Source organism: Tachypleus tridentatus, chromosome 1, assembly GCF_004210375.1.
Source record: "Tachypleus tridentatus isolate NWPU-2018 chromosome 1, ASM421037v1, whole genome shotgun sequence".
Classification (NCBI taxonomy): Eukaryota; Metazoa; Arthropoda; class Merostomata; order Xiphosura; family Limulidae; genus Tachypleus; species Tachypleus tridentatus.
The window spans coordinates 57,036,570-57,063,305 of record NC_134825.1 but is presented as its reverse complement, the minus strand read 5'-3'; the positions used below and the strand labels follow the sequence as shown (position 1 = coordinate 57,063,305).

At 32.8% G+C, this 26,736-nt stretch overlaps 1 protein-coding gene across 1 annotated transcript in view; it reads right to left on the bottom strand.

The window, feature by feature from the left end:
* Nucleotides 1-563: 563 nt before the first annotated feature.
* Nucleotides 564-26,736, bottom strand: part of LOC143249340 (uncharacterized) — a 105,942-nt gene continuing 79,769 nt past the window's right edge. Inside the window, exons 2-6 of the mRNA XM_076499010.1 lie at nt 14,523-14,716; nt 13,620-13,740; nt 11,233-11,754; nt 3,831-3,962; nt 564-3,013 (exon numbers count right to left, since the gene is read on the bottom strand). Of these exons, the coding sequence (XP_076355125.1) occupies nt 1,974-3,013; nt 3,831-3,962; nt 11,233-11,754; nt 13,620-13,740; nt 14,523-14,716 (2,009 nt within the window). The 3' untranslated portion in view covers nt 564-1,973. The remainder of the gene's footprint in view (nt 3,014-3,830; nt 3,963-11,232; nt 11,755-13,619; nt 13,741-14,522; nt 14,717-26,736) is intronic.

Sequence of the window (26,736 nt, the reverse complement as noted above, 5' to 3'; positions counted from 1 at the left end):
CAACATTTCTTTGTATGGTGATGAATGTATCCGAAAAAAGAGCGATTTTTGTTTGATTTTCTTATTTCAGAATATCTAAAAATGTAATAATAAACAGGAGTAAATATTGTCAATGTTCAGTAATGTTTTCACTTTAACGTAGGTCAAGATGTCCGGGGTTCTAGTCTACAGTGAACAAAATGCAGAAAGACCGTTATATAGCTTTACATTAACGTAGCTCTTACCTTCTCACTTTTTGCTGAAAGAGGGGAACTATTTGTTTGTTTATTGCTAAATGCAAAACTATACAATGGTTTATCTGTGCTCTGTCCATTGCAAATATAGAAACCTAAATTTTAACTTTGTAAGAAGGAGTACAGGAACTGTATGTTCTTAGTTTTTAACATTGTAAGAAGGGGTACAGGAACCGTATATTCTTAGTTTTTAACATTGTAAGAAGGGGTACAGGAATTGTATGTTCTTAGTTTTTAACATTGTAAGAAGGGGTACAGGAACTGTATGTTCTTAGTTTTAACATTGTAAGAAGGGGTACAGGAACTGTATATTCTTAGTAAGAGGGGAGTACAGGAATTGTATGTTCTTAGTTTTTAACATTGTAAGAAGGGGTACAGGAACTGTATGTTCTTAGTTTTAACATTGTAAAAAGGGGTACAAGAACTGTATGTTCTTAGTTTTTAAAGATATTTTTTTAACTTCTCCTGTACATCTACAACGCAGCTTAAGTTAGCAGAATAGAACAAATTAGCACATGGTAAAATTCACCCTAACAGTCTATATCAGATATTCTAGTACGTGTTATTTTCTAATACTTAATGTAAGATTTTATATGGATGTTACATTTTTGGGGAAATTGTTTAATAGATTTTACTCACCAGTAAGAATAATAATTTGTCGTTTCTCATGTCGTTATTTAGAATTTTAATTTTCATTTTATCTCATTTAAGGGTTAGTGGTTTTTTTTTAGAAACAAAATTTCTTCGAATAAGTTTGATTTATTTTTTTATAGTTATTAATGTAGATGTTTAAAATCTGCCCTGTAGAAGATAACATTTTAAAGCTACAGCTGAGATGAAATTATTTATTCAGTAGACTAATAATTCACCTTTGACAGCCACTCCAATGTCACTGTTGAATATCTGCGGACTTACAATACTAGAAACCGTGTTTCGATACTCGTGGTGGGCAGGAGCATAGATGGCCCATTGCGTAGCTTGCTACTTAGCATCAAATAGGCAAACACTCTTAAAAAATCTTAAAGATGCCTAATTAGATAGTGAGTGATGCTGTTATCAATGTATAGAAATGTTGTCCAAATTTAAAATCGATTGCAAAATCTCAAAATTATTAATTATTTTAAATTTCAACCATGTAAAGACTTTTATATTTGGTACAGAAATATAACTTCTATTTCTAAATTTTTGAAACATTTCATAGACTTGTTATAAAATCTGGTTGTGCAAAAATAAAAAATTACTTAATTCAATGATGTTAGTTATTTACAATCTGCTAGTGAAGACAAGACACTCTGTGAATGGTCGTCTTAAATGTTAATGGAAGGATGAGAGATAACTGATCATATACAAAATACAAAACCAAGGAGGATAGGTGGATGTTTAAATGTTTGAGACGTAATGAAACGATACTCATTTCATCAAGGATAAACATTCAATATCAAAATAACTAAATACTTGTATAATATATATATAACAAATACGTACTTACTACTTTATTTTTGTAGTTCATATTGGTGTATAGAGAACATTTTAATACTGAAAATAAACGACCTTATAATATCAAATTGTTATTTTTATTCAAAAAACACTCAACGTTTCGCTTTATCCTGTCAATTTTGGTTTATGTTTTAGTGGAAAGTTGAGTGCTGATTAAATAAAGACAAAAATGTGTTCTTATAAGATCTTTTATTTCTGGTATTAGAATATGTTATTGTTTATAACTATATATAACAATGCAACTTATATTGTACTTTGTAATTTCATAATCAGCGCTCGTCTTACGCTTATGTTATAAAAATGTTTTTCCACAGAAAGTCCAGCATTTTTAGTCATACATTTCATGAGTGACGCAAGCCTATTTTCTCCTAGTGGCTGACGTTTGAACCAAGAGTTGCTGTATATTGCTTTTGAATGATTTGGAACAAGGTAAAATGGACTATCAGCCTTCTTCATACATTCTGGCCTGTGGCTGGCATAGAGACGATAAATATGGATGGGATCTCTATCAGGACAGCTTAAATTGGCATAGATACGAAAATTTCCCAGCACACCCTCCTTAGGCTTTTTAGTTTCCTGGTCGATGTACTCCAGACATTCCAAGCCATTTGGAAGCTGGCAAAGTAGTATGTCTCCCCACCGGAGTTCATAATGCCTCTTGGCTGACCTGATCCCGAAAAAAATGGAATTGTAAAACCAGAGGGTATTAATGATGGATTCTTTTGAGCTGGCTCCAAGTTGTCTTGAGAGGAACAGTTTTTCAATCTCTGAATCTGTGAGAGGCACATGTTTTGTTGATAAGCATCCTTTCCCTTGAGACTTTAGATGAAGCTGCCTTACTCGAAGTGACTCACGTGTCTTGGTGAAATGGTCTCCTGTGGGACCAAAAATGGCATCTGGATACCCTTGTTTCCTGAGATAACGATCAACGCTGCTCAGAAGGCCCCTTAACGAATCTGGCTCATAATCGTCTCCGTTTCGTTTCTTGACATTAACGATAAAACTAGACAAAGCAGAATCCAACTCTTCTGGGGGTATTTTCTCAAGAGGTCTTAGTTCTCCAATTTTTGAAAGAAAGGCACTCACTAATTGCAGGTCTGTTCTCGTCTTCCTAATCGTGTTTTGGTTTTCTGTCTTTACAAATGTCTCATGACACGAATTTGAAGAATTTGACTGCTGGTCATTATATTCAATATCTAAATGTCTCTCAGAATCTTCTGAAGAATTATCTTTATACTCAGGACTCAATTTCAATTCTATTTCTTCATATTCAGATGGAGGAACTGTTGTAGGAGCAAACCAAAAAAAAAAAAAAAGACAATAAAAGTAGTAATCAGATAATAACACACGTAGACTCGATCGAAGAATGTTTGTCTCTAGTTGTGTGAGCACATTAATGTTTTATTCATTAATCATATAGAAAGCTGTTGTTAGTAACAAGGAACCTTTACTGCTTTGTATCTATTCCAGTTATCAGTTGCTTCTATAAGGACTTCAAAATGATTAGGCATTACATGAAATCATACAGAGAAAATACCAGAAAACAACGTAATCGCAAGTAGCACCAAATTAAACCCAACAATTTGAAAATAAAAGGTCTAAGCAAGGGACAAGACACCAAACACAAGCTAATAAGCAAGTGGTTAAAATAAAGAGAAAACAGAATACAGTTAAACTACCAAGAGACTGGAAAATAAACGTTTTTAATACCGTCACGAATTCTATTTCTTAATTTACGTTTCAAATAGTTTTGGTAATAATGTTGTAAGTTGATTTTACTTGCTTTAAATATAATTTAAAATTATTCTACAATTATATATTTATTCAAATTGTAACGTATTTTTATTCTTAAGATAGCATTAAGATTATCGCCACCAGTGAATTTAAACGAGAGGATTTTAATTGCATTTTTTTTCAAAGTCAAGTTCTTAGTGAAAAAGTAAAATTCTGTTTTGTCTTCTTTGTATTATAGCTCTCAAAATGCATAACATAAGGTTACTTGTAGCATCTCACATGTCACGGTGGTTAAAACAGCGACATATTTCACTTTAGTTTTCCGCAATCTCCATAAATGAAAAGACAAACAAAAATATCACGTACCTTCTCCGGATGAACAATCCGACTTAACGTCTTGTGGGCTGTTGCTTCTTCGATTAAAACAACAGTACTGTCTGTGAGCCTGGAGTGTAGTGCTACTATTGAATGTGATTCCACATGCTTCACACAGGAAACCTTGTCGGGTAGTAAGTCAAATATATGTTATTTAGGCTAATAGGAGATTTGATGAATACCTTAATTATAAGTAAAACAGTAGGAAATTATCAGCTGAAACATTTTTAGGCAGCAGAAAAAGTGCCAGTCAACATGGAGTGAACTATTTAAAATTTCTATTTCGAATACAGTCTATACTCAAAACTTCGAAAGTGATATTTATGAGACAAAGTATATGTGTAAATAGGAACAGGCATTTACAAACTTCGACATAAATACGAGTACAGGAGAGAGAGATAGAAAGAAAGAAAAGTAAAGTGAAACGGATAATTTAAGTTTTTGTTTCCAATATTGTACTTCCGAACAGGCATGACTATCAATAAATCACATGCTAATTTAGGGATTTTCCTTTATGTCTGTTCCATCTGTGTCTCTTAAACCACCAATCGTCCAAATGGAACAGACATAAGGGAAAATTCCTAAATTAGCATATGGTTTATCTATAGTCACGCTTTTGGTTGCATATTTATTTCTTATTTGTTATGTTAGTAAGCCATCAAAGCATCGGTGAAAATTTAACTCAGAGGTAAACAATTATTTGTTAAACTGTAACACTTAAAAAGTGAAGCTTTCAAAGTCGACTCTTCCAAACAGAAACATGAATGACAATGACGAAATTATTAATTTTCTGTCACTCAGCACATAACCGAATTAGTGGTTAACTTTAATATTTTCCCACAATTTTCTGATCACACACCTGTTACAATTTATTCTTTTTCTACAATATGAAATAACTATTTTTTTCAGTCATAATTAAACACAAGGAAAGCAAGGGTATGAAATACACGTTTCTCGTTATTTCAGTCACATTCTATTCATAAAGCTTTCCTCTACTACTGGTATTATTTTACATCAATAGCTTAAAATCTAAATTACACTTTTATTACCATAATATTATGATAAATTGAAAATAAACACACACTTATATGTATATAAATACATATGTCTGCGATTATGTCCTGTTACTTCTGTTAAAAATTTGTTTCTGTGGGGTTTTGATTACCGGCATTAAAAGTGTGGAAATTCAAAGAGTCATCTGCTTCAATGGCATTTTAGGTCATATAATGATGCTTGTTCTTTAATTAATATATGTAAAATTTATCTTCGTTTCTTAACCATTTTTAAGACTAAATAAACGTGAAATATGTTATTTTAATATTCCCGCACAACAAAGTAAAAACAATATCCCTTCTTCTAAAGAGACATATTTCAATGTTCATTTCAATAGGCACTCATTTCCGTTCTTTTTTACATTGATCTGATATATACTGTTTTAAAATGAATTTCTGTCATTGTTAGACATCCTAGTATAGTAACAACTATAACCACCTTCTGTCGCAATGACAAATGTGTAGATTCAAGTATTTTATAGATATCGGAAGAGGAATACAGTGGCAAACTTCACTCTTAAACCTTTTCTCAAGTCCCCCGATTGGGCAGAAACTATGTAACTATGTTTTGTAGGGGAGACTGTTTGTTTGCTTTCGGAATTAAGCACAAAGTTGCATAATGGGCTATTTGTGCTCTATCCACCACTGATATCAAAACCCGGTTTCTAAAGGTGTGGGCCCGTAGACATTCCGCTGTGCCACCTGGGGACCAAGATAAGGAAATGACGTAACCATACACTTTGAAATGATTTTGTACTATATGAGTAAAGAGGATCATTTTAGTGTTATATTGGTAGAGTGTATGCTAGGTGAATTTCATTATATATAGAGAGAAAGCAGCAATGTACAGTTACTATTTGGGCATTACATATATTTTTAAAGTAATGAAAAAAACACTTCATGTTACGAATATATTTCCCCTACTATATTTCCTGCAGCAACTTGTACTGTTAAAGCAAACACGAGTGAGATCTCATGTCTCGAGTGTTTATTTTCATCACAAAAATAAAACACAAAAAAATGTAAAAGTGATTCATTTCATACCACACATTTACAGTCATGCACGTTGGGCTCTAAGCACCCCTGAAAATCCTTTTTCCATTGTTGGAATGGACAGTGTTCAGACTGGCTACTAACAGTTTTTTTTATACGAGTTATAATGACCTTGACGTATTACCCTGAATATAACCAAATCCTGATTTCTTTTAAAAGGTTTAACTGGAGCACAACCTGTTGTATTATTACTTATCCACGTGCACGCGCGCATGTGCATCTTTTTTTATAGACCATGTTAGCGAAAAACCACATGGAAAAGAAATGTGACCAAAATATCTCCAAAAAGAAAGAACCTAGAAACCTATAATTTTACATTCATACTAAGTGGACCTTGATGGTGTATGCGTGTGAACATAATTGTATACGGAAAACTACATAGAAAAGAAATGTGCATTATATACACGTGGGTGTATTCGTAATGAGGGAAGCAAGCAAACAAAAGCATAAAAGAGAAGTGATTCTTTATATCACAAACAGAAATTACAGATACACATGTGCGTGTGTATCTGTGTACGTATGACTGCCATAACTTCAAAAGGAAATGGACTAAAAACCTTAAAGTTTGTACCTGGGCATTATTACATTACATTATTACTTATCTGTTTTCACGTACCTGATTTATAAATCATACAACTACATGCACTTGTAATGTCAAATAAAATTTAGGTACTCAAAATGTAAAGTTAATTTTCCTTAACTTTAAAAATACGACACATTCAAATTGACAAATTTTTGGAACTCAAAAGTAGCAATCAAATTTCAATGGTCTCAGTGGTCACAATATCCTTCTATGTCCATTTAAGATATATATTTTTCACAGTTGTTTTTTCGACTGTAGTTTAAATACGTCCTGAAAACTACGTTTGTACTAACATTATCAATATTCCTTAAGTAATAATCAAGCTAGAATATGTATTGTTCAATGCCAGTATTTGCATAATATGAGATTAGTTTTCAAAGAAACTGTGTGTGTGTTTTCCTATAGCAAAGCCATATTGGGCTATCTGCTAACAAACTCTAATATCCACTTTTTGATAATTTCTTTTAATGGCATTTGCAAATTTGTAATGTTTTAAATATTGTACAGCGTGTATTCAAGAGCGTTACGCCAATATTATCTCACATACAAACTCTGCTGTGTAAAGTTATTAATAACTTATAAAATTTCATTAAAAGTTATAAATTATATTTCAGAAGAGAATACAGCATTCAAAATATGACAGAAAACAAAACGTATAATATTTGTTGATTTTTGAATTTCGCTCAAAGCTACACGAAGGCTATCTGAGCTAGTTCTTAATTTATCAGCGTAAGACTAAAGGGAAAGCAGCTAGTAATCACCACCCATCGCCAACTGTTTAGCTACTCTTTTACCATCGAATAGTGGAATTGACTCAAATTATAGCGCTCCCACAGCTGAAAGGGCGAGCATGTTTGGTGCAACGTATATTCGAACCCGCGACCCTCAGATTACGAGTCGAGCGACATAACCATCCGGCTTACAATATTTAAAAATTATGACAGAACATAGCTGTCTCCAGTTGACTGTCTAGATGGAAGGTAGTAAGAAAATAACACCCACTACTAACACTTGGCCTGTTCTTACCTGCTCGAAAAGCTTTATTTGAACGTCTCTCTTATAACGGATATACGGCTCCAAAGTGAATTCCTCATTTCACAATCCTTATAGACTAACCACTACGCCACACCCGGATCATATTAATAATCACGAAGTCTTATCTCTATATGGCAGAAGTCTTAGTAACTGAGTATCAATGAAACTGTAAGGAATGTAAATTCGTTACATTTTTACAGCGCTGGGAATATGAATAACTTAGAGTGAGGAATAAAAATTATATTCGAAACTTATAATACAGTACGAGTTTTAAGAATTATTTGTTCCACTTCGTTCTTTAAGGGCTCGGCATGGCCAGTTGGGTAAGGCACTCGATTGTAATCTGAGGGTCACGGGTTCGAATCCAGGTCGCACCAAACATGCTCGCCCTTTCAGTCGTGGGGTTATTATAATGTGACGGTCAATCCCACTATTCATTGTTTCAAGAGTTGGCAGGTGGTGGGTGGTGATGACTAGCTGCCTTCCCTCTAGTCTTACACTGCTAAATTAGGGACGGCTAGCGCAGATAGCCTTCATGTAGCTTTGCACAAAATTAAAAAACAATCATATTGTTCTTTAAGAGAGCTCTCGTTACAATCATAAGGTGATTTACAGTGATTTATAATTATTTCTATTGTTACCGAAGACGTTTTAACTCACTTAGAATTGCGTGACACCCCTGCTACTGTATGCTAAATTTCTTTGTTTACACCCCTGCCACAACATTCTAGTGTCTCCCGACAAACAGTTTGAAAACTACTGCTTTACATAGTCCCTGTTATGTTTATTATTTATTGTTGTTCAAAGGGATTTTTAGGGCCTAAGAAATACGTATACAAGTAATCACTGCTTAAAGCTACCAGATTTCAAAGCTGTATTTTTTTTAACCCATTGAGTAAAGTTTTGTTAGCTGTGATTGCTTATTTCCTCAAATAACGTGTTTTTCAGGTTTTTCCTACGTCTGAAGGTTGTAACACCTGTTGCTAACCACAACTAAAGTGATTTTATCATAATACTCTATAGTAAACTATCATTACCCACGTAAAACGTATTCGAAACAATTTCATGTTTTTTTTTTTATCGTTTATGTCTAATAAACCGATTTTTTTTTGTTTAAACCAGGACATCACTTTTGGTTAATTTTAGTTAACAATCTGAAAAGGTATGTTAAAGGATTTTTTTTTCATTCCTAATTATTCGAAACTTTAGAAAATATCATCTGATTCTGCGTTTCTCTAAACTTGTCACGAAATCCTGAAAAGTGGAGTAAGATAATTTTTTCAGGGTTTTCAACTATAAAGCGTGACAATATCACGTTATAATATTTTAAAATGGCTAACTTAGGTAATTATCTGAACGATATGGTTAATGAATCTGATGGTTAATTATTGCAGAACTCACCTGTAATTCACTAACCCAATATGAGCAATTTATTCAATCCTAAAATAATTTATCTTGGTCACGTTACTCTTTTATAAGATTTACTGAAATTTATTTGCAAATTTGAAACAAAGAAAAAATACAAAAAGTGTAAAAATAAAATTCAAGAAAAAGATTCATTAATTTATCAGTGTAATACTAGAGAGAAGGCAGCTATTCATCACCATCAGTGTAATACTAGAGAGAAGGCAACTATTCATCACCATCAGTGTAATACTAGAGAGAAGGCAACTATTCATCACCACCCACTGCAAACTCCTGGGCTTCTCTTTTACCAAGCAATAGTGGGATTGACAGTCACATTATAACGCCCCCTAGCTATGAGGGCAAGTATGTTTGGTGTGATGGGGATTCGAACCGAGACCCTCGGATTACAATCGAGTGCCTTACCCATCTAGCTATGCCGGCCCTTTTTTAAAAGGAAGTTCTACATCAACTTTGTAAAGTAAGGATAGAATGCCTATATGTATATAAAAATGGAATATTTTGTAAATGCATAATTCCTCTATTTTAGCCCCCATCGTCATATATCTAGCAATTGTATAAGTGTGAATGGCAAAACACTTATTTTATGTATGTAAACACGGTTTCTTCCAAACAACACTACTTCTGTATAAGCTGTATCAGTATGGAGTAGCAGGTTACCATAGATGGGAGATGTGATATTTTGGATGAAGTGTTTAATCCTTATTTATTTGTTCCATAGCAAATATTCTGTCACCTGTCTCTAATAACTTATGGATTGAAGAGAAAGGTTCATCAGGTAAGGTTAATCAACAATTCCAAACTAAATGAAAAAGAAACTCTAACGTTTTCCAGGGAAGCAGAAGGACTTGTTTAGCTGTGTTTTTAAAATATTAAAAGGTCCGAAACAGTACCCCAACTCACTCTAGAGAATAACCTGCATTTACACGAAGAATTCTTTATTTGTGAAAGCAAGCAAACTCTCTAATTTCTCAATAAACGGTAATGAGATGAAGTCAGACTTATATCGTGGTACGATTAGTAAGATAATAATTTTGGAGCTTCCAGCATGAAACGGATGGCCGAAGAAAACGAAATTGTAGCAAGCTCATTGGATAACAAGCACACAACTGTCAAGTCTTCCTAGTCAACTCTATCTGGCTTCTATGCCTTTGGTTTACTAAAATGTGATCTTGGTAACCAATGTTTTCTTATAGGATAAATGCATAGAAAAAGTTTTTCAAATTCGTGGCATAAGAAGGATTTTGATACGACAGAAATTGAGGTGCCAATCAAAATCAGACTTAGCACAATCAATGATGAATGAAATAATTTCTAGGGTAGCACTGAAACTGCAACATCGTTTTTATAACGTGTAATTACCATCATAGTTTAAAATCTGATCAGATTTAGTGACATATTTGTATATTTTGGAAATATTGGTTATCAAAATTTATTATATGATGATATGATGCATCTTTTATTGGTTAGTTAAAGTGAGTGAAGCTATTTTTTGTGTTTGTAAACAAGTTTGCTTTGAGATATTAATACACTGTTTATGAGTGATTCGACAATTACTATAAAAATAATAATATCAGTTAATAGTACAGATTGATTTAATGTTATTGAAGTTTGGTTCAGTGAGTCCAATATTGATGGTTTTGGCTCAAAAAAATGTTATAAGGCTGTTTCTTGATATGCAATTGAAATCGAAAAATAACATAAAATATACATGACTTTAGATGAGATAACCACAAATAACATCTTTAAAATTAAGAACAACGTGCAATTGCAGTGAATGTTTTTGCTTTAACACATTCTTTCAAAGTGTCATACATGATTTTACTTAAGTCTCACGAATTCATATTTACACTTACATTAAAAATAAATTCCAGTTTCAATATAGAGATAAATATTAATATAACTAAAACTATTTATAGCTCCATATCAACTACAAATGAGGTGACATCACGCATTTCTCTCTTGTGATTGTATTGTTGATGAATTTTCCTAAAGTCATCATCAAGTTATATTAGATACACAGGATAAAAATAAAACCGTGAAATATTTTTATGAGGTAAAATCGTCTATATTACCTGTTGATTATAAGAAGTATTTACTTTCTCATCTTAGAAAGTAAATATTACCCGTAAGTCATTAATACCATCAAAAAACTGTTATTTCAACTAAGATCGTGAAATGATACTTATGAATTAGATATGGTAGTATTTATGAAAGATCACGTAACAGTTCTCAGATTACTTACCTATCGATAACGAGGTAGGGTTGTTAAAGGAGAACTTGGACACTGGAGTGATGTTATTGAGCATTAAAGATAACTTTGACAATTTAATATCTCCGTCCAACTGATTTTTGTCACCTGAACTATTTTTAATATTTGAGTTTCTCTCTTTTGACAAGCCGTTTATTTGACCACCACTGGAAGGTATAACGTTAGATAACCACTGGTTTTCCTTCTTCATATAATTAGCTTTGCCATTAACTTTAAAGGTAAAGGATTTACCGCACTCTAGCGGGTTTATGGAGAAATTTTTACATTCATCTGTCACAGTTTTATTCGCATCATTCTCGTCCAGGTTCGTCTCGTCTTGAATGAATCGAGGAAAGAAACAATTACATCCGTTTCTAATGTGACAACATTCCATTGGGTGCATGCGGTCTTGATGAGTGGAAACTGAATAGGTCCAATGAGGCATGATTTGGTACCAGGCACATAATTCAACATCTTTTTTTGTGCCACAATGTACAAAACACCATATTTCATTACCTAAAATAGTAACAAAATAAAATGGAAAATATTATTTGCATATCGACGAAAGGTAAAATGAATTGTGTACCACGTGATAGGCTTTTAATAAAACTTAATATATTATTCAACAAACCTCGGAATATTATCTGCAAACCAAACCTTGAAACATTCTACAAACTGCTGTGTAACTTATTACGTAGAGTTTTAAACAATCATTTGTACCACATAATCATATCTGATAATCAGATAAACACAATTTAACAAGGCGATCAGTTAACAGTGAAATTATATTTGCGTAATTAGACAAAACTGAGATCATATCTCTCTGGTCAGATACCTCTGTTACGTGAAGCCAATAAGTTGACAGTGCCGAAAAACAAGGAATACGTTTCTCACGTCCAGAGTATAATTGGTTTATCTCTTTCTAAAGTAATTGGGTTTTATACAAATAAAATCACCTACTGGCTACAGTATTGTATGTTAAGCATAATAAATTGTGACCTGATTTCAATGAAAATGATTCACTCATGTAAAAATGCAAAGGACGTTTTGTGAAAAATCTATACGCATTGGAAAAAAACTGGATATTATTTTCGGATTCAGCATACAGAAATTACTGTAGAACACGTATATACTTTAACACAATGAAACTACCACAGGTCTGTGTTATCATAAAAGTATGACAATGGCAACTACTGACTATAGATTTATCTAAAACAATCGTGACTTGAGAGTTTTATCGGTTCCTCTAGAACCAAAACATAATAATAAAAAAATGTTAATTGTGGTAAAAGAGATATTAATGTGAAATCTGCGTGGCTGTCTTATGGAAAGTCCGTTAATAAAATAACTTTCATGAAAGTTGATTGTTTGTTTGGAATTTCGCGCAAAGCTACACGAGGACTATCTGCGCTAGCCGTCCGTAATTGAGCAGTGTAAGACTAGAGGGAAGGCAGCTAGTCATCATCACTCACCGCCAACTCTTGAGCTACTCTTTTACCAACGCATAGTGCACGATTGATCGTCACATTATAATACCCAACGGCTGAAAGGCCGAGCATATTTGGTGCGAGTGGGATTTGGACCCGCGACCCTCGGATTAAGAGTCGAACGCCTTACCACACTGGGCCATGTCGGGCCCTTTCTTTAATAAGAATATTTTTGAAGTACTAATAATAGGCTATAATTTTTTTTTTTTAAGTTGTCAGTGATTATATAAGTAAGGAAACGGCGTTTCTTGATTCAAAGAGCAGAGTATTTATAGCGTCTCATTAGTTTTATCATTCTTACCAACACATCTACAAAAATAACTAAGTGTTTATACACGTGTAAAATACGTCAGTAGATATTAAACTTTAAATTGTAATATGAACAGGAGAAGTATCATCATATCGTATCAAAGTTGTATTTCGGGCATTTGTAACTGCTTTACATACATAGCTATAAATATTTTATAAATTAGTTTAAATGGTTCAAGAAAAGATACAATATGAACTAAGTAGAATGTTGTAGGTGAAGAGAAGAGTAGCATTTATGCAAAGTAATCAGGTCATAGTAGCTTAGAAAGTATTGTAAATGCACAGCCACACATGGGGTAGCTATCTGTGGTGAAACCCAATGTTTAGGGTTTAAAGCCCTGGGACATACGACTGAACCATCAAGGACCATAATTACATACAGATACATTAGTTTTCTTGCTTTGCATATGCATAATACTTTATATTACACAAAGATATATGTCTTCATTCCATAACTTCTATTGTAAATTACGACCAAAGTAAGAAAACATGTTTATCATTGCGTTTTCATTAAAAATCTCGTCATCCTAAACAAGTTGGACAACTTTTAGGGTGAGCAGTGTTTTAAATAACTATCTGACTCACCTTCAACAAAAACTGTAAGATTTGCTTCTTGGGGCGTGGTCGCAGGTTTAACTAGCCTAAGCCAGCTTCCAGTTTCATCTTTTAAATCGAGGTAGACTTTTTCTCCGTCGCTGTCTCTGGTCTTCATGTTAGAACGTAAAATATAAAAATAAAAATGCTTGTAAAAACATGTCAGTTACCAAAATTAATAATGATTAAAGTACATTTCATTAATAATAATTTTTGAAAATATCTTCATGACTCAATTACAATAATGTTCAATGGCCAACGTTTCCTCAAATGTGGTACAAAGCTTTAATATTCAAATTAAAGACAACATTCACCTACTCCTAGATGTTTTATAGTACCACTAATTTTAACACGAAAGGCAAAACATTCCCCTAAGACTTTATCCTAGACTATTAATTGTGTTAATAAGCAACTGAAACTGTCACTTCATAATGACCAATCCTCTTAATATGCTAATATACTATCAACATGCAGCATCACCTCCTGTTTAATGTTTTAAATACCCGAAGCAGCTGTCGCTTTTTTAAAAAAAAAAAGTTAAATATTTACTGGTATCAAAATTACACAAGGAAAATAATTTGTCTTTTCCAATGGATTCTAAAAAATTGAATCAGTTTGTGTGGACTTTTGGCAAGAAAAGATAATTATTTAGAGTTTTAGATACAACTGTGATATTCTATGATGTCAATAATTTTTACATACCTTTGAATTGTTTTAAATACATCATTTTAAATCGAGTAGATTGCCTGCTGTTCGAATTTATCGCCAAAAAATCACAGACACCTACTGTAAAGAATTCCAACTCCCACATATACCTGAATATCTTGACAATAGTATTAGATAGTACGAAAGGCAATATCTTAACTAATTAAACAACGAACAAGAATAAGTCACCTCTACTATTGTAGTCATAGGTGATAAGTTATTTCCTCGGTAAACTTGACCCTTAAAGGGACCGAAAAGGACGTCTTCAGTTAAAGAGATTTTCGTAAAAACATTGTAAGCAGCGCTAGCATTACTGGATTCTTTTATGGTAAGCACTTCTGAAGACAAGTGGAACAATTCGTCAATTTCTTCATTTGCTTTACCTGCAAAATTGAACGTACATTTTCTGAATACAGTTTCAAAATTTAAACTAATCATTTGAATATTGTGTAAAATATGATGTAATCACTTTTGGGAGAAACGAAAACATAGAAAACAATTTTATAGCAATGAATATTAAATCCCGTTTAAGTGTCCAAAACACAATTTAACTACAGACGGCTGGTATGGGTATTACAACTTTAATTAAAATAAAGTACGAAACAACGTTTAGACCTTTTTAGGTCATTTTCAGGTTAACAAAGAGAGTTTGCAACTGACCGTTGCCGGATACTTGTCTTAGGGACGAGAGTATAAACGGATATGGGATTGTACGAGTGTGCGTTATATTCAGATGTTAGGATATTAATCAGTATAGGGGTAAAGGTGTTCCTTCATATTGGTTTAATTTTGACTTGAGTTGTTACATAAGTAGGACTTCTTTGATTTTGCGTTTGTTTTTATTTGTTTCCCTACTTAGTATCTAGGAGTTTTTTATGGTTATGTTGTGTTTATTTCATGTGCAGTGTTCAAAAATGTGTGAAAGTGTTTTTTGTGTTCTTTTAAGCTGGTTTTCATTTCTGTGCTTGTTTCTCCAGTACAAAAGTCGTGGCAGTTGTTGCATTGTATTTTATAAATAATGTTGGTGTTGTGTTTGCCAGTGTAGTTTCTACATAGTTTGGACTTTTGTACCTGGTTTTTTGAATAAATTTGGTGTCTGTTGGAATGTTGGGTTTTGTTACAAGTTTTCCCAAACATTGGTTATTTTTTCGCTGATGTTGGGAATGTATGGTATGCAAAAGTGTAAGGTTTTGTAGTTTGTTGTTTCTTGAAATATATTATTGTTTGTTTGTTGTTGATTCTGTTGCTGATCTAGGTGTATGCATATAATTTTTTCAACAGTTTTGGAGGAAATTTGTTGATGATAATGCAGTGTTGTTTTATTTTGTTGATTTTATCGGTTGAGCATAGTTTTATGGCTGTGTTTATTTGGCTTCTTAATGCGTTGAGCTTTTGTTTTGTTTCACGTGCTGAGCCCCAAGGAATGTACAGTCCAGTATAAATTATTTTTCTGTGGGCTTATGTTTTGAATTATATATCGGTTCTCGTGGTTTTGAGGTTGAAAAACACAGTCAACAATAAACAAACAGTAATAAATTCCAAGCAACAACAAACTACAGAACTTTATACTGCTGGATGCCATATATTTTTGATATCAGCGAAAAAATAATTAACATTTGAATAAACAAAACATACAACAAAACACGTAGTTATGTGTTTTATTTCAATGAAGGTTTTAATACCCATATCAGCCATCTTGAGAATAAACATTTTATTCAAGTGGGTTTCTCTTCATTACGAACAATTTAACCAGAAGTAATTTTTGACATTTAAATATTTAATGATGAACCATGTGATGCCTAACATAAATTTTAGTATAATAAACTAAACAAGAGTATTTTATACTTTAATGGATATATCTGTTTATTTTCTAATGAATACCTACATGCTTTTTCACACCAATATCTTAGATACTCATTTGTTGTATTCAGTAGACAGTTCTGTGCAACGTAAGATCTGACAAGTTAAATAATAAAAAGATTTAATAAAACAAAATTCCCTCACTTTTAAATTTTCTGCATGTACAGCTGTGTTGCATCAATAGCCTTTTTCTTTGTTTGCAAGATCTAGATCACAAGGAATCACTCTGAACTTTAGAAAGGGTGTAGTTGGATTAAGATAATATACCTAACCACAAAATCAAATAGCGAAGTGTAATTGGATTTAGATAATATCCCTAATTACACGATATAGTAGTTCCAGAACAACTTATTATTGCAATATATCTATTGAGATGTTAATGTGTATTCCTTATGGTTGATATTTTATCTCTACTTTTAAGTAATATCGATATACGAAGGCACATCCTTTTCAAATCTTAATGACACATTTTCATTACATGAAAATCGCTCATGATTATTTTAAAAGTTAAACTTTCAAAAAAATAGAGAGTATTTATACAAGCAGTTTATTTTTTACTAGAGCTAGAAAATATTATAGCTTACAGATAACAAACTTTGTGAAAGAAAAATTTCAGAATGTTTCCAATCGCTAACTTATTGACCTTCTAAAACAAATAATGCTTTTTTCATGAATCCCCAACAGCAAAATAATTTGTATTTAAAGATTGTGACGTTTGATTTTAGATTAAGTTGTGGAGGTTTATAAATTAAGCTCTTACACGCATAAATAATAACATTAATAATAACAATTCTAATTTGCATAGAAGGTGACAACAAATTGCTAAGTTTGGGTTTCTATCTAAAGTAAACTAAACTACCAGTGCTGGATGTTCCAAGACTTTTTCTTGGTTGTAAACAGAGACTTGTTAAAAGTTAGTCCTTCTGAGCTGACGAAAATTAAAAAAATTGAAATGAAGTATGAAGACCAAAAATGTAAAACTAAAACACGCACATGTTAAATAAATATATTTTTTAAGTTCTGTAACAAAGTCAAAGCAAGAAGTTGTGATGTTACATAAAGTAAGAACATCAGAGCTTTAAAAATGTACAATAATGTATTAAAAATGGCAACAAGTTTGTTAGACAATCTTACATGTTTAGAAAGTACCGACTCCACACTACCAGAAACTGTTAGCATTGTTGTTTTTATTTTAATTCAAAGCAACACAATACGCTATCGCAAGGAATCGAACTCTGGATTTTTGCAATGCAAGTTTTTAAATTTATTGCTGACCTACGGAGAGGGGACTTTAAATAAAAGCTACACACCTCCATTCAAATGTTCATATATAGATGTAATAGCATAAATTACCGTACAAATATTGACAACTCATGGCGCCACCAATACTACAAAATCTATTTCCTAAAAATAATTTATTTAATATTTGAACCAAAGTAATTATTCAGTGTAACACGTGGACCACAGTCCTCATTCAGTATGATTTTTTTTTTTTAAATTTGTAATGACTTTATTTCTTTCATCCTTATGTTCAATCTGGTTAACAAGTTTAACATTTACACTATCAATAAAAGCAGCCAAGTTTGCTACATATTCAGTTTGTTTTCGAATTAGTTCCTCTATAGCAGATTTTGTTCTTTTAATTTAATTTTAAATTCGTACATATCTGTCTAGTATAAACTGAATCACAGCTACACGAAAGTTTATGTAAACTAAAATAATATTCTTGTTTTGCTGAATTATTTAATCTACTGATAAAGGAACTCTACGTATTTCTTAAACACTTTTCATTTTTGTGTAAAACTTGTGTCAAATGGTAGTTTTCTCAGTTACAAATCCATATCCTGAAAAGTGACGTAAAGTTTACACTTAATATTCCTATCTGAAGGGTGTTTTATCAAACAAAGACGACGTTCTCTGCCAAACAAATTATGACGAAGATTTCATATTTCCAAAATTTCTTGTGTCGCAGTTTTTAGAAATATATGAATGAAATTTAGTTGTTTTTACCTATCTAGAAGCAAAATAAAAATAATAATTATATTTTAAAACGAAAATATAAATTACACGTAACAAGAAGTCTTAAAAGTGCAAATGAAATTATCATATTGAAAAATTGCGTTTATTGAGCGAATGCACTGCACAACAATTTTTTTGAAAATGATTTGCTTCCTGAAAAGTTTTGCTGATTGTGACAGGTACCTGGTGGGTATGCACAAATATAGTTTTGGTTTTGCTTCATCACGTAGCAACTCTGAGAAATAGACAGTTAACTGTTTACCGACAATAACGTATTTAATTGAGTTTATGTTTCTAATACGCTATTAAGTTCAACATAACTAAAAGTGTTTTACTCCTGATTTTCGTTTGTATTCAATGTCCAGTGCATCTCGTTGCTGTGCCCAACAAGTGTCAGCAAGCATTGAAGGATTCCAGTTGCCCTGATATCGTTTTTCCATTGTAGCAAAACTGAAGATTTCGATGAAACGGTACGTGATGAGCAAATTTGGATGTGATTTTCGTGATCAGCAGCCAAATATCTATAAGGAACACTCAACAGTGTTCAAGAAGCAAAAACTTTGTTCTACAGTGATATTAAAGATGGTTCACTGTGCTGTGGCACTGTGGCCATCACGTCCTTATTTATATCCCTAATTATTCTCGCCAACAGTCTGTGTTGCCAACCAAAAACGTCACGAATCAAGCAATATAAATTTTATACTTCTGTCACGAACATGAATAATACTCTACTAAACAGAGAAATATTTTATTTTTAGCGACATAAAATGTGCTTCAGTTTATGACTTGACTTACACTCTGTTTAAAAGCTAATTATGAAACATATATACAGTGTTTTGGAATATCCTTTACTCAGAGACAAATTTTACATTTATGTTGGAATTTCAGTAACAAGCAGTATCGATGCTACTAATTTATTCTTGTGTATTGTCTAGAGAACAAAGCTATTTAAAATATTGAAAATAAATGATAAGCTGACTATGACACTGGACACAAATATAGGAATACCGTGTCAATAAAACATATTCATAAGCATATAATATCCAACACGATTCGAAGTGTAGACTAATTCCTACGACTTGCTGTTATGAGGAGTTAATGGTGATGGGCACTATTCCCTGAAACCAGAAACTGAAAAGTGGTGAATCAAATGATAAATTTAGTTTCACATTAATTTTCTATCATTATTTAGCGCCCCTTCCCGTGACACAGCGGAACGTCTGCGGGGCGTACAACACTAAAAATCGGGTTTTCGATACCCGTGGTGGGCAGACCACAGATAGCCCACTGTGTAGCTCCTTACCTAATTACAAACAAAGCATTATGAATCAATTATTTCCAGGATGTGTAGTAGTCAAAGCTGCAAGCTTACGTAAAATAATAACCAGTTTCATTTGGTGTTTCTGGGTGGACTTTAACTTGTTAGTCTATTTGTCTTATCCAGATATTACCTGTGTAAACACGACGTGTTCATATTCAATTTAAAAATAATATAGATTCATGTTACAAGATGTATTAAAATTATTTACCCCTACCAGGTGCATTAATTGTCAAGAATTACGTATTCCAAGCTACCATAACCTAATAATCCATTTCAAATTTACGAATGCATAGTACTCACAGTAGTTGGCTGTCACGCTCACAATCACAGAGCAGCTGAACATTCCAGCACTATATCAACACGCTGACTATAACTGACACATTACCTAACTACCTTGACAGACAAAACAAAGTTTTAGATATCCACTAAAGCTAAGAATGAGCTTAGCTTAAATTAAAACACAACTGAGTATGTTATTTCAAATAAAGTTCGATGCATTACATCTTTGAAAATATATTTCAAATACGCGATACATCTTTAGCTTCATTAATTTCTTCATACATCTGTTATGTTTCTGTGTGTTTATTATATTATAAAACTTATGAATAATTTTTCAGATTGTCAAAACATCTCTTCTCCAGTGTTAGAAATTTTCCGAGTGGATGAAGAGTGAGACTGATCTAGATGATTCCTTTCAACGATAAAATCAAAATCAGATATAACATTATTTTATATCCAATAGCAATTGGAACTCAATAAAGACTTTTATTATTCATATAAAGTAATCAAAACTGTATCAATTTCATCTTGTTATAATTTTTATTTAAAAATTCAATAATAAAAAACTAATATGAAGAAACGCTTATTCACAATAACAAAGAATTAAACAATGAATAAAGAATAAGTAAACTGATCTTTATTCAGAATCAGTGTTAAAGTTCATTTATTAGAATGATCAACTTCTAAATCGTTTGTATTCAAAGTGGTTGCTGGAGCTAGAAAGGTTCTCTTCACACGTCGTAGGAACAGTAGAACAATGACAGAAAGAATACTTTACTTAGAGAAGGGGCTCAAATGCGGCTTATACACATTGTACGGAAAAAGATTCAACTCCACTGTGTAGCCATTATTTTTATACGTATGCATTAAATAAATGATGAGAAACTGTAGATTACAGTACAAGTTAGTAACATTAGTAATTTCGTGTTATTGAAAGTATCATGTGATATTAAAATCGTTACAACCAAATGCGGGTTTTATTAATTCTCTGCTTAACCCTTATCATTCCAGACCATATGTACAGAGGGTTGAACATGTTACGTTAAAACAGCAAGTTACTTTACGACCACATCCGATATAAAATTGCGGCGGACCGAGGTGTATCAGTACTATATTTTGACATTGTGTGGCATTACCTAAGTAGTGTGATGACACGGTTTGGTTTTTTGGTTTGGTTTTTGGAATTTCGCACAAAGCTACTCGAGGGCTATCTGTGCTAGCCGTCCCTAATTTAGTAGTGTAAGACTAGAGGGAAGGCAACTAGTCATCACCACCCACCGCCAACTCTTGGGCTACTCTTATGTTTGGCTGTTAAATAAAGTATTTCAAGACGTGAAAACACCGAATTTAACGTCAAAATTCTTTTAATATAACGTATTCAACACTGTACATTGTCTGAAGATACAATGGTTTAATATTGCACATTATGTATGCATATTAATTAATTAAGAACAGGAAGACTATCTTATATGATATTTTAATATTTTCACAGGATTTATATTAATCTTAAGATATTTAAAGAATAATTTAATTGTATATATATATATGTTTGTAAGAGAGAGAGAAAAATGATGTTTCATAATTATGTAAATTTGTCTGTTTTTTTAACTTTAATTTTATAAACTGTGAAACAAGATACTGATTCAATAGAAAGGTTATTATTATTTTTGTGCTCAAATTATCTCTATAAGTGGCGTGTTATGAAAGCACTTTATTCAGCATATTTGTTACTCTTGTTTGATTAAATAGTGTGATTTGACCTCTCAACTAGAACTTTGTCCTCAATTAATGAAAAAAAAAAAACCTTCTCATAGCGCCCTTGCATTCCTTCACAAAACTAGTTTTTCCAGTAATTGGCTACAAACCATGAACCTCTGATTCATGACTAGACTACATTAACATTAGGTAACAAACAAATCTTGTTGGTTTGAATTTCGCGTAAAGCTACACGAGGGCTATTTGCGTCCATAATTTAGCAGTGTAAGACTAGAGGGAAGGCAGCTAGTCATCACCACCCACCGTTGACTCTGTGGCGATTCTTTTATCAACGAATAGTGGGATTAATCGCCACAATATAACGCTCGCAAGGATGAAAGGGCCAGCGTTTTTGGTGCGACGGGGATTCGAACCCGCGCACGTCGAATTATCTTAACCACCTGGCCACAACGGGCCCGATAAGTAAAAATTATTTAAAGAAATATCAGGGAATGCTGAAATATACTCGAATGAGCTAATTAAAGTAAAAATATTAGTTTACTGTTACTAATAGATCATACTTTAAAAAATATTTATTAAGGTGATTACATAATAAAAAAAATTAAAAGTGTGTACAAAACTCGAGTATTACTTGAAATTTTTGGAAATAGCGAATATATGTCTCTTTTTATTTCAACGTGAAGAACTTGAAGATGTTTTTAGGTGGAAAGTGCAGTAGAAGAACGTATTAAGGCAATGTTTCAACCTTAACGACACAGAATAGGTGAAGTAGTTCAAAATAAATTTCAAGTCCATCACATATGTAAAAGAAACGTAATTAACAACACTGTAGCACCACAGAATGTCTGCTGACTTACATTACTAGAAACCGGATTTCGATACCCGTGAAGGGCAAAGAAAAGATAGCCCATTGTGTAGTTTGTGCTTAACCTCAAACAAACAAACAATCTTGAGATCAGTCAAATATAGTTGAGCGCCCTAACCACCTGGCCATGTAGGGCCACGTACTTGTATTAACCTCCGTAGACACTGTACCTAAAAATTCAAAATATTCGTAGACAATGAATTTTAATATTTTAAAAAGTGTAATAAATTATTATCTTAAAAATGCCACATTGAAGAACATTGTTATTAATTATCTTAATCATCTAAACACATTATTTCGTGTGATTTTGACTCCTTCATCTTGTATAAATTTATTGTTCTGCAGTTACATGTTTTTCATTCACGTAAGGGCCCGGCATGGCCAAGCGTGTTAAGGCGTGCGACTCGTAATCTGAGGGTCGCGGGTTCGCATCCCCGTCGCGCCAAACATGCTCGCCCTTTCAGCCGTGGCGACGTTATAATGTTACGGTCAATCCCACTACTCGTTGGTAAAAGAGTAGCCCAAGAGATGGCGGTGGGTGGTGATAACTAGCTGCTTACCCTCTAGTCTTACACTGTTAAATAAGGGACGGCTAGCGCAAATAGCCCTCGAGTAGCTTTGCGCGAAATTCAAAATAAACACACAAACAATCATTCACGTAACAACCATCCACGTTAGGGCTCTCGTTTCGCAAGTCACAGGAATGAAACACGTTGCAGAATAAGGGTCGGCCTTGTCGGAGTAGGCGTTACAATTTAATCACACCACTCGTTTTAATGAATAACCCAAATGTTTATTAGCCGTCTGTCTTATTGCTCCTGTATGTAGATTTGAGGATATGGTTCACAACCAGAACAAGCTCACCATAAGCCACGCTCTCTTCACACAAATGTTCTTTTAATGAGATCCTTATTGCCTCTAGAAACAAATACAGTTAAGTTTTCACGTGACAAAATTGTTTTCCTTGCTTTCATAATGTTTGCTAAAACGTGACAGTAACGTTTATTAAATCTTTAATAATTATTACTTCATATCAGTAAATTATAACAGTGGTTAGTAGATTATTTTAATGGCAATCTGTTTGATTTTTATAACAAGTTAATGAAATATTGCACATGTTACAGTAGGCTCTAAATAAGCTTCAAATTAGTAACTAATCATAAACATCTACTAGATACCCTTTCACGGCTCTACCGGATTTAATTATAAAAGATGCCATTTACTATCTTATTCCTATTACGACGGGCCAGGCATGGCCAGGTAGTTAAAGCACTCAACTCATAGTCGCGGGTTCGAATCCTCGTCGCACCAAACATGCTCGCCCTTTCAGCCGTAGGAGCGTTATAATGTGACGGTCAATTCCACTATTCGTTGGTAAAGGAGTAGCCCAAGAGTTGGCGGTGGGTGGTGATAACTAGCTGCTACCCTTTAGTCTTACACTGCTAAATAAGGGACGGCTAGCGCAGATAGCCCTCATGTAGCTTTGCGCGAAATTCAAAATACACCAAACCAAAACCTATTACGATAATTAGGTTAGGTAATTAATAATACGTTAACCATGTCGTGACATATCACGATCAAAGGTTAATGGATTACAATTAATTTCAGTTTGTCATTTTCGAAATTGACGTAATTCCAAAAGTAAAAATCTGTAACATTTTTCTTCTTTTAAACTTCATTATATTCTGAATGAATATATAAATGTGTATGTTTTCTTATAGCAATACCACATCGGGCTATCTGCTGAGACCACCGAGGGATATCGAACCCCCTGATTGTAGCGTTGTAAAGTCGTGGACTTACCGCTATACCAGCGGGGTACGAATACGCAAACTACTAGTTACGTTATAATTATAATTAAATGATCAAATTTTTGTTGTTGTTGTGAATTTCTAAATTTGAATAATACGCGCCATGGTATATAAAATAGCTCGTAATATGGTCTGAAACGTACTTGCCTTTTAATATGCTGAAAGCAGTTAACTAGCTAACGAAGATAAACTTCACCGTCTTCAATTATAAACATAATATGATGGAATTACTACAAGAGCAGAACATCTAGTTGAATAAGAACGTATGGAATAAATTCAAGTAGGTGGAAACATTCGGAACCATCTAAATGTTCGTCTAGAATGTAGAAGCAACAAAAAATTTACGATTATTCTTTTGAATTGATGATGAGACAAATATATAATATTATCGTCTGTGAATGATCATTTGCGCTGAATGACGAAAAAGCTTCGAATACTGAGTGCAATTCCGCTTATTAAGTAACAGATACCCAGCTTCAACCAGACAGTTTACATAAAAGTACAGCATTAAACAGGCAGTGTGGAGTATATAATACAGTAATTATAGTGAATAACTGTACATGGTAATAATCTGTAAAGGTAGAATTATGGTTGTTGTTTTCTTATTGAAATGTCATAATGTTTTACAATACATACTTATCTCCTTGATAAATGCTAAACAGTAGAATGAAACAGTTCATAGAAAGATACAATATAGAAAGCAATGAAAAAAACTAACAAAAATATCCCTTAACAGGTCAGTCATCCGAGTGTATCTTTAACTCTTAGCGATCAGATAATAAACCTGTCATGAATGGGAAAAAAAAACTGACAGCGTTCTTAAATTTTGCTGCCGCTTACTGTTGATTGTTGTCACAATCCATAGATTAGTTGATTAGGAGAAAAGACCAATAAAAATAACTAAGTCAATTTAGAAATGTATCAAATCAGTCAAATAAAAACTAAAGAATTAATAATTGATGAAATTCGTAAGATAAACACGTAAATGTCTAGTCTGTTTTGGGTCCTGTTTCTTAAGACGTACTTCGAGTATTGACAAAAAATATTAAGTTGGTAACATTTTAAAATTGTTTGGGACTAGAATTTGCCTGTAAGTAATGAAATTTTAAATAAATGTTACAGAAACACCGCTGTGCCTTTAAGCCTTAAATTGCTGTAAATTCTAAGCGTTTAGCTGTAATGTGCATGTGTGTATTGTATACGAAATGGAACATTCAGAATTTTAAAATAATAGACCAACAACAATTCTAATGATTGTAACCTATCATCTACTATCTTTAACTAGATTGGTCAACTCGATAGATTAGTCAATTTTAATCCTTTAGTCTTCAAAATTAGGAATAACAGAAATATAATTTGGCAGATAACGGTATCAATAAGGATAGAAGATGAAATGATATGTTCTAGGGAAACAATTAAATATACAGTGAAATAAAACATTAATATTAAAATATTAACGCCTAATGTATGTATTAAAACAACGGTAAACGAAGAAAATGTTACATGGCTAACTGAACGACAGATGTTACGCAATAATTAATAATGAAGGCTTCAGTTTTTATTATTAGCGACTTACAGTTTTCTCAAGTATGAAAATACAATAAATTTATTTCCGCAGGATCCCCGAAGGCGTATTGTTTCAAGAATAGCTAAAATCAATGTTAAGAGTCACAAATATTTTAGGTCCTACTTTTAAAGACTATAAGTTTTGCTGTATTGTAGCCTACAGAGTGCATACTTCTTCTCGTGATTCAAGATATGCACACGTTTTACTTACGTCATGACAGTACAAATTGCAACATTAAACGTCCCTGACAGACAACGCACTACAGTGTAATGATGCGAGTGGGAAATTAAAAGACTATTAGTGAATTTTGTAGTTTAACAACAATATGAATCTCAATTATTATTTGTTTGTTTTTGAACTTCGCAAAAAGCTACTCGAGAGCTATCTGTGCTAGCCGTCCCTAATTTAGCAGTGTAAGACTAGAGGGAAGGCAGCTAGTCATCACCACCAACCGCCAACTCTTGGGCTACTCTTTTACCAATGAATAGTGGGATCTCAATTATTTTTCAACATGTTCAGTATGCCATCAATAAGGTAGTTTAAAAGTAATTATTTACTATAAATTCTCGACTTTTAGGGTTTTTTTTATTTTAACGGTCTTTACACATAACATGAAAGATAACTCGGTAAAATTTCGATAAATAATTCTTGCAAGATTATGAGTATTTATCCTTTAATACAAGGAAAAATTAGTAGAATAAAACAATTTTAAAACGTACTACTGTTGTTTGTTATTAAGCACAAAACTACATAAATGGTTATCTGTGCTCTGCCCACCAAGGGTGTCGAAACCTGGTTTCTAAACGTACTAAAATTTAGAGTTCTATTGACATCACTGTGTATCAAACATTTCAACAAGCGACCAGATCACTACATAAAATATACAGATTACTACCCTCCTTCTACAAGAAACAAGTTGCTTTAATTTTATCTTATAATGTTGTGATTTGACATAGTGTGTTGAA